This window comes from Mus caroli, chromosome 12 (genome assembly GCF_900094665.2).
Source record: "Mus caroli chromosome 12, CAROLI_EIJ_v1.1, whole genome shotgun sequence".
Lineage (NCBI taxonomy): Eukaryota > Metazoa > Chordata > Mammalia > Rodentia > Muridae > Mus > Mus caroli.
Genome location: NC_034581.1, coordinates 86,594,257 through 86,603,970, shown reverse-complemented (window position 1 = coordinate 86,603,970; position 9,714 = coordinate 86,594,257). Strand labels below are relative to the sequence as shown.

General features: G+C 41.8%; 1 protein-coding gene across 2 annotated transcripts in view; it reads right to left on the bottom strand.

Moving 5' to 3' along the window:
* Nucleotides 1–9,714, bottom strand: part of Tshr (thyroid stimulating hormone receptor) — a 111,267-nt gene that overhangs the window by 13,266 nt on the left and 88,287 nt on the right. The window contains exons 8-9 of one of the 2 annotated variants that reach the window (XM_021179122.1): nt 9,476–9,553; nt 6,562–6,718 (exon numbers count right to left, since the gene is read on the bottom strand). In XM_021179122.1, coding sequence (XP_021034781.1) covers nt 6,673–6,718; nt 9,476–9,553 — 124 coding nt within the window. In that variant the 3' untranslated portion in view covers nt 6,562–6,672. Of the gene's footprint in view, nt 1–6,561; nt 6,719–9,475; nt 9,554–9,714 lie in introns of those variants that run through there. The other variant, XM_021179121.1, reaches the window with a different exon arrangement.

Here is a 9,714-nt window from a genome sequence, read left to right as displayed (position 1 = left end):
AGCTTCTCACCATTTACTTTGATGTTGGCTACTGGTTTGCTGCAGATTGCTTTTATCATGTTTAGGTGTGGGCCTCCTTCAAGGAAATTTAAGCTTGGAAGACCATTCTTCTGTCCCTCCATAGGGAGTCTGTCCCTAAATTCTGCATCATTTATCTTGATATCTCCATCATTTCAGTTAGACTACAACTTCCTAGAAAGGTCACGTAGGAAGATTTTCAGTGTGCTATCATGTCAGTTCTTACTGTCCATTAGTGCTTTGCCTGGCCAGAGTATTTTGGGCTGCCAATCTTTATTAAAAATGTCAATTTTCTTTCAAGATTTAAATTATTTGTTCATTTATATTACATTATCTGCTCTTGCTTTTCATAAATAGGATGCCACTCAAGTTCCTGTTATTTGGAGTTGCTTTAACTCTCTCTGTGTGTCTGTCTGTGTCTGTGTTTCTGTCTCTCTGTCTCTCCTCTTATGCGTGTTCGCTCGCATGTGTGTACTTGCCTGTGTAACCATACTGGTGACTAAACTCAAGCTTACATACTCTACAGCTGGCCTCCGAAACCCTCTGGAACCTTCTCTTCATCCCCAGTGTGAGATTTCATGAAGGGTGCCACACTGTGGATCTTGTATCAGTTTTTGTCCTGGGCACAGGGGTTTGGTGCCTGTTCAGTCTGGACCTTTAGGATCTTTCTCATCTCTGGGAAGTTTGCTTGTGTCATCCTTGAGGTGACTCATTTTTCATACTTCCTCTTTCTCCTCTCTGGAATCCCCAGGAAGTGGAAAAAGAACCTCTTGCTTTCCTCAGACACATCTTGATCTTTTGTATTTATCTTTTGTTGTAATTTTTCTCCTATTGCTCTTTAGTCTTCTGGTAGACTTCCTTCACTGTGTTGTGCTTTTCTTGTACTGGATTTTTTTAACCTTTGCCTCATGAGATATGGTACTCTGTCCTGTTTAGAGCAGTATTTTTGATGCTTAGACCGAAGGCTCTGAATATGGTTTGCCAAGTGCAAGAGAACATTTTTGAACCTTTTTTTGTTGTGGTTGATTTTCTTTTGCTCCTCTGGTAACAGGCTATACAGGGAAGCCCAGTGCAATGTTCACGAGTCTGGATATAACCATGCTGGATTTATCAAGGCAAAGAAACAAATATAGTGGATGAGATTGAAATTCAGGTCTGAATCCTGCCTTCTCCATTTACCAATAGTCACTTAGCAGCAGCTGCCTGTGTGGCCTCAATAAATACTGTCTGTCTTTACTGTTATAGTTGTGGGGATGAAATGTCTTAGATTTATCAGGTCGCTGATTATTGCTTTGTGAAAGTTCCTTGCCGGCCTCTGCAATGTCTGAATCTTCAGGCTCACTTTTCCATTTGCTTACCAGGGTTTTTATCTCTCATGTTAACAAGAATTCTTTGCCTGGTGACCCCCCAGTTATTCATTAACATTCAAGAGTGAATGTTGCCACTGGCTGATTTTGTTTCAGGGCAATTGTGAAGAAAGGTGACCATTATTGTTATGGGACTTCAAAATGTCAGGGTACATTCCATCATGGAGGGGAGAGGGGCCCATGAGTCCCTACCCCAACTGATGACCTACTGACACTGCCTGCCTTTTGGAGAGGTCTCTTTAAGGGTGTGGCCTCTGGTAGATCTCCACCACTCCAGAAAATGGCTCACACTTGAGAGTATTTTGGCAGCACTAATTGGACTCATTGGGTTATTTTAAAAAACAAAGGAAGAGATGAAGGGAAAGGGGGAGGGAGGGAGAGGGGAGTGTTTCTGGGAAGAGGGAGACATGAGGAATGAATATGATCAAAATATATTTACATATGTGGGGAATTCTCAAAGAATTAATATAAGTATTGTGCTAATAAAATGTCAGCTATGGTATCTTTTTTTAAAAAAAAACTTCTTCACAAAGGAAACTTGAAATCCCAAGGCCTGAGCTCTTAGTAGGGAGGTATTTTGATGCTAGCATTTTGCATGAATGGGTTAGAGTGTATGATGGTCCATATGGCCTGTCAACATGACAGAATCTAAAATAACCAAGGAGATGAGTCTCTTGGCATGCCTTTGTGGCATGCCACAAAGGTTCTGTGCTGAGGAATTACTAGTTTGGGTTAAGTGAAGTAAGAAATACCCCCTTTAAAAAGAAGTGAGAAAGCCTACCATCCCATGGGATGGGATCCTGGACTAAATAAAGAGGAGATAGCTAGTTTAGCACATACATTCATCTGTCTGCTTCCTGACTAAAGATGCAGGAGACTAGCCTGCTACCAGGCTTGCCCTGATGTGATGGACTGTGTAACCTTGGACTGTGAGCTAAAGTCACAAACAGACCCTTTCTCCTGTAAGATGCTTGCCAGGGAAAGTAACTAACACAGCAGGCCCATGTCTCCAGAGAGACACATTCAGCCAGTCCTTTCTCTTTTTCTTCCATGTTTCTCTCTTGACACAGGCCACACACATCCCCTCTAAATCCTGTGCCACAAAGGTTCTGTGCTGAGCACAATACCTCTGACTGTCTGCTCCTGTGAGTTACCTGTCTCACTTTCCCTCTCCTCTTACCTTTCTTATTCGTGATTTGCCAGACGATGGCTCCTTTGCTTTTGTAGATTTATATACCTGAAATTCTCCGTTCTCATCTTTCATCATCTTTCATCTGAGAAGGAAGAGGAAATAAGACTGGAGGCTCAACTTATCATCTTTTAATTTTAGCCACCAGTTACTGAGCATATTGAACTGGGCACTGTAGATAAATGCTGCCAAATGCTGGGCTAGACCAGACAGTCTCCCAGCTATGCTGCTGATGGAGAAAGAATTCCCTGAAGAAAATTCCTAAACTGAAAAACTTAGGGTCATTTTAAGGTCCTTGAAGCTGTATCTTTTCTTATTTATTCCATTTTTTTTTCAATTTGACCACTTGCAACCAGGATTTTCCTTGTGTAATTTCTTAACTACAATCAGAAATTCAGTAGACAGTTAAAGTCTACAGTTTCATTGTGTTGTGTCATGAGAGTTTCCTGTTGCATTATGGATTCTACAATGAAAAATGCTCCCAAACTGGAATCTAGCAAGAGGCACTCTCTACCACAAGCAGATGAGAACAAAGGGACTCCCAGTCAGAATTTAATGAACACGAAGGATTTCTAGGTCCTGCCAGAGACAGCGTGCCCATGTGAAAGCAGAGTTCCATTTTTCCTTCCACTATTGTAAGAAAAGAACGCTAAGAGAGACACAAAAAAGTCTGCATTCACTCATGTTTGCACGGGGCAAACCGTGGATATAACTCTGCATAGCATGCTGTGCTTATGTTTGTGGCTTATTTGTTGAGACACAAGATGATCTCAGATGGAACAACTCCCCCATCAGTTAGCTGCCCACTGCTGGGATTGTCTAGCTAATTATAGCATCATGAGTAAAAGTTGCTGTAGAATATAACACACTAGGTTTTTTTTTTGAACCTTTACAACACTGTCCTATGCATCCTCAACTCCTTCAATCATAAGTAATTGCATCAATATGAATAAAACCATCAAAACGTATGAGAGGAATAGTGATGAAGAGGCCATAACTTTTTTTAAGTCACAGTACAAGATAAAATTTGTATAGGCATGTTTAGCAGAGTCTCATAGGCATTCATTAAAAGTAAATTTATTTGTATGTATGTACAGACATGAAATAGAGAAAGGGAAGAAACAACTGTACTGTTTGCTCTTCAGGTTCATCACTGTGGAGGGACATTGGTTAACACATATGGACTAGCTAATAAACTATGAATTTACGTGACATTTTCGAGTTAAGGACATTTCATCAGTGTTGTTTCCTGGGGTTCACTCGGCATAATTTCCTATGTTCCATGGTTTGTATCATGGTAAAAGACAAACACAAAGCCACGCTTTATTTGCACAATTAACTGTGGTAAAATTGTTCTACAAGAGGAACTTATGGATTTTTGGATTATTTTCTAGGAGGTGAAACATTATTCGAGAGCATTTAGCATAGATATAGAAGCATATATTCTGAATGAATTAATCCAGGGCACTGGTTCCTAGGATTTTAGTAATTTTTTTCTTTATTTAAAATAAAAACAATTCCTTTGAAGGATGATAATGGCTGTAGTTTTAGTTGATTAAAGAAGAAACGAGTATGTGTCTGACTCTGAGGATCTCCCCATTTACTCTGTCACCTCTCTCCCTCCAAAAGGAAGCCTACCAGTTAGGGTTCACTCTGCAAACGATGCCTCACTAGTTAGGGTACACTCTGCAAACGATGCCATTAGAGATGCATTATAGTAATGCTGCCATTATAGATGCCAACTACAGATACTTGGGTTTCCCCCACCGCAGAGCCTCATTTATTAATTAGGTCTCTCACTACTGTAGCCACCGGCATAGGAAAAAAAATATTTTAAATCACAGCATTTAAGTCATAGCATTTTAGTGCCTTTGCTGTGACCTCGAAGGTGGGGCAGTGTCTTTAGAGGCATGAGGCACTTGAGCTGGTGCCTCAGCAACGTGGCTCCTGAGCCAGGCACTGCAACACATCTGCTTGCCTTTGGTTTGCAATGGTTTCGCAGTCAGTAAGGAGAGCAGCCTATCAGATTCGTCTTCTGGTTGAATCCCTAGGACATTCCCTCCTCCAAGACGACTGCTACAGGAGTTCCTCTGAGCAACCCAGCAAGAAAGACAGGGTCCATGTGGACATGGGTTTCCGAGCTAGATTCTTGTCTCCTTTGAGGGACCTATGATTCCTTCCTTCTAAGCAGCTAGGAGATACAGAAGAGCTGTAAGCAAGTACCCAGGATGTGGTAAAGCCAGGGTTAAAGGTAAAGAAGGCACATGGGGAGTTGAAGAGGGCCACACCCTGTAAAGAGTTCTTTGGCTACTACTACTATCTTCACAGCCGCCCTGCAGTGGGCTCTCCCTCATCTGATCACTTTCTCCACAGGAGGATTCTGAGGAGTCTTTTAAAGGCTGCGCTTTGAATGTGGCTTACATTTTCTTGTAGTCTTTCTCACCTACCTCTCCCCACCCCCACAGGTCCTTTAATAAGGTCTCTGTTAAACCCTAGTAACTAGAGCTAGTATTTTGTTTTTCTATAGACCTCTTAAGGCTCTTCTTACATTAAATGTAGATAGCCAGTTACTTACATTTCGCTTACATTTCATCTTAGCCTATCTAAGAGGAGAATGGTCGTCTCTTCATTGTAGCTTCTATGGAGTTCAGCAGGCATTTGACAAAATACCCAAGATAGAAGTGAACGAATGAGCTCTACCCTGACCAGTCTTGCATAGGCTGGCTCTCCTCAGGAATCGAAGAGAACAAGAGAGCATAAAGTTCCTGGGCAGAGGGTGGTGGTTAGAGCTAAAACTGACTTCCTTTAAGACCAAAATGTTACCCAGGATCACAACTCAATAAAAGGAGACAGACAACCCAACAGAAAAAGGGACACAAGATTTGAACAGACCCTTTTCAAGAGAAAAATATAAAAATGTGAGTAAGGATATTAAAAGATGATTAGCATCACTAATTTCAGGGAACCACAAACTGAGACCACAATAAGATAACGCTTACACGTCCTGTAATGACTAGACTCAAACAGATGAATAGAAAAGCTAGGTGGGGTATTGAATGCTGGAAGTTACTTGGGAGCTAGCAGCAGGAGCTGTTTCAAAACTGTGTCTCTAAAAACTAAGAGCTTGGGATGTAGCTCAGAGCTTACAATGTTTGCCTAATGTATGTAAGCCCTGGGTTCAGTTTCCAGCAGTACACACACATTCTCACACAAATACACATCAATAAGAAAGAAAAAGAAAGTTGGCTGGCATGAAGTTCTCATGTATTGTTAATAGGAATAGAAAAAACGAGACCACCAGGGGTGGCGAGATGGCTCAGTGGTTAAGAGCATTGGCTACTTTTTCACAGGACACAGGCTCATTACCTAGCACTCACAAGGCAGCTCACAAGTGTCTGTAACTCTAGTTCCAGGGGATCTGGCCCCATCACACAGAGACATACACGCAGGCAAAAATACCCATGTACATAAAAAGTAAATCATTTATAAAAAACCAAAGATGCATCAGGATGCTAGAAAGCACTTTACCATGAGATTTCTGCTAAGACTGTGACCTTGTGGTGATCACAAAAAGCACCAAAGAAACCAAAGACTTACTTTATTTAAACCAAGAAAGTTGGCAGTACCATGCCTGGAGTTTTTCAAATGCTGAACTTGAAAGCAGTTGACAGCAACAAATGCTTATTTTTGTTGCTAAATGTAATACAAACTCAAGGATATAAACACAAAGATTGTCTCTTCTTAAGAGGTACTTATAATAGAAATCGGGACTGTTATGGTAATTATCATGAGTCCGCTAAGTACTGTTAAGGTGAGTTACATAATTTAGAATCTGGAGAGTCCTGATTGTTACAGAGAGCATTACATTTCCACACATTGTTTTCTTTGCTGTTATAAACACAAAGAGCTCCTCTTTCAAAAATAAAGGGGGAAGGAAAGAAGGCAGTCAAAGAATAGAAAATATAAAAATGGAAAGGGAAGATTGAGTATCTCCATGACAAAATTTAATCAATAAAAATATTATCAAATTCCCAAACTAAATTAAAAAGCCTTCTTGGGGGTGGGGTGGGGCATAAGGACGGCAGAATAGATGGTGTCCTAGATTTGTGCCTGGTGGAAATCAAATTCTTCTTTGAGAAATGACCTTGAGAAAAGATGGTACGTATGCAGGTTTGATAATATTTTGTTGACTGTTGAGAGAAAACTATTCCTTTACCAAGATACCGCACGAGGCAGAAACACACATAATATAAAATCCCCTTTTCTTTGGATTTTCCAGGTTTAGCTTGTAGACCAAATGGCAACCAAGCCATGGACAGCTATTTGACACTCGATTATAGTGCATCAGCCGTTCACTGGGTATTTGTTAATTTCTGTTGTGGTGAGGGCATTATGAAACTACAGGGCACAGTCCCTTTCCTGTGGGACCGTCAAATCTAATTAGGGGAAGACTGTGGGAAAGAAAAATGAAAATTTTGATTCAACAGGTTCAAGAGAAAAATTACAGAGACATTACAGGTCATGCATACACAATTTACGAACTTCTATGCTTCTCATTTGAGAAATGATACTGTTCAGTTTTTTTGTTTTGTTTTGTTTTGTTTTTTTGCTCTTACTGAACTTCCAAGTGCTGGCGATTTCTTTAACTGTCCGCCTATATTTTATTTGATTTAATTAAATGTTTTGTTAATATGATGATTGGTACTTGTTAGCTTTTGAACCCAGGACCTGAGGCTCCTCCCAGGACCACTCAGTACCGGTGGCTCCTCCCAGAACTCCTTGTTAGCATTTCCTCTAGGCTCTGCCCAACAGTAATCTAGCAATTGGGCCTCCCCTCCCCTCCCCTCTCCTCTTTTTTCCTCCCCTCCCCTTCCCCCCTCCTCACGTGTTCCCCGCTGCTCTCTCTGTGTCTCCGTCCGTCCGTCTCTCTGTCTTCTCTGTTCTTCTCTGTTTCCTTTCTTTCTCTGCCTCTACTTCCTTACCCAGAATCCTCTCTATGTCCCCCACAAAATTATGTTAGACCCATCTTATGGCTGATACCTGGGGTGGGATTGGGGCATGTGTGTGCTTTGTCATAGGCCCCTAAGGCACCCGTCCTGCTGCATCATACAGAGTTTTATAAAACACATCACTCCTCACCCTGCCCACTACCCTAAACCTCTCCCTCCCGGGGCCTGGGCTTCTGCATCCTTTTCCCCAACCTGATCCTCATACAATTCAGCTATGTTGCCTACTACGCTCTCGTTGCCCACCTCTCATGGCTGGTGGCTCTTCTCTCCCTCTCCCTCTCTCTCTCCTCTCATGGTCCACATAGTCTGCTGGCTGTGTTTAGCCTGGACTCTTCCCTCTGCCTGCTTCTCCCTTATATCCATAATAAAAATCTTCATACTTAGGAGTAGCCATGTCCTCCTTTTATTTCATTTTATTTTCATTCAGTACTATTATTTTAATTGGAAATTTAAAATAAGATTTATTTATTTTGTTTTATGTTTATGGGCATTTTGCCTGCATCTATGTATGTATATCATATGTGTGCCTTGTACCTTCATAAGTCAAGAAGATATCAGTTCCGGTGCTGACAGAATTCTAGATAGGTACTGAGAACTGAACCTAGGTCCTAGCAACAAGTGATCATAACTGCTGAGCCATCTCTCTACCCCTACTTTATCATTTTATTTTGCGTAGGTATATGCATGTGTGTATATTTGTATAAGTGTGGCTTGTGTTGGGTACATGTGTGTTTATGTGTGTGGTATATATGGGTACGTGTTGTTCTGTACTCAGAGACCGGAAGAGGGCATCAGGCGGCTTCCTTTCCCTCGCGCTGCCTTGTTGCTTTGAGGCAGGGTCTCTCCCAGAATTTGGAGTTCATGGTTTTTTTTTGTTTTGTTTTGTTTTGTTTTGTTTTGTTTCCCATTTAGACTCAAAACCAGTAAGCAAGCCCCTGTGGTCCTTGTTTGATTTTGGATCTGAGACAAGGGACCGAGGTGCATTTACATATCAAAGCAGACCTGGCCTCCAGGTTCTCCCAGCATCCCTCAGTCCCTACCTGGCATACCCTGCCCCCAATTCTGAACTTTCCAGCCCAGGCACTGCTGTTCTTCCCCCAGAGGCTTCTCCCTATATAATTCAGACATTTTGCTCTCTATCTTCTCTTTTCCTTCTCTCTTTGAGCTTGCCCTTTCTCTCTTTCTTTTCCCCATCACCCCCACGCCCTGTCCTTTCCCCATGGTGACTTCCCTGGCCTCGGTCCTTAGGGCCAGCTAACTTGCCCGAGAACAGCTTCCCAATAAACCTGCCTTTAATATATTCTAATCTGGTTTGAATTGGCTCACCTCGCCGAGAATTAACCTATCAATCCTTTTGTCCTCGCCTCTCTCAATGCTGGGTGACAGGTCTGCATGGAACCACTCCTGGATTGTTACTGTTAGGTCTAGAAATGACAGTCTTGGTTCAGCCCACACTGGACTGTAGGATTACTTCCTATACTTCCTCAGGAATCTGTGAAAGACTTCCTGTCTGCCAGGAAGAGTCTCTCCCTTATTTCCCCTTCCTCTAGCATCTGGCTAGAAGAGGCATCTGGCTTCCTATCGACACATACCAAAACCAGTGCTAATTCCCAGACTCCTCCCATTCCTATTCATTTGAACTTGTTACACACACACACACACACACACACACACACACACACACACACACACATGCTTCCTGTCATGATGATAACAGACCAAACCTTTGAACTGTAAGCCAGCCCCCTATGTATATGTTTCCTTTTATAAGAGTGGCCTTCAAGGTCATTGTGTAGAAATGCTAAGAGAGGCAATGGCATCACCTCTCTTCACACCTCTTTCATTTCAGAAAAATAATAAAAAGCTACTAGCCATTCATTTGTCTTACTCACAGCAAAGTTGGTCCGCTGAACACTCCACCAAAGGCATCGTTGTCTATAGCTGTCAGATATTTATTCTTGTTTAGGTAACTAGACAGAATAAGTGAGAGAGAGAGAGAGAGAGAGAGAGAGAGAGAGAGAGAGAGAGAGAGAGAAAATGAGTTAGACAAACTTAAGCTGTCACATAACATTAGAATAAATATCAAGATAAAATGTCACCAAGGTCACATTAATTTTGAAGACACCTTGCA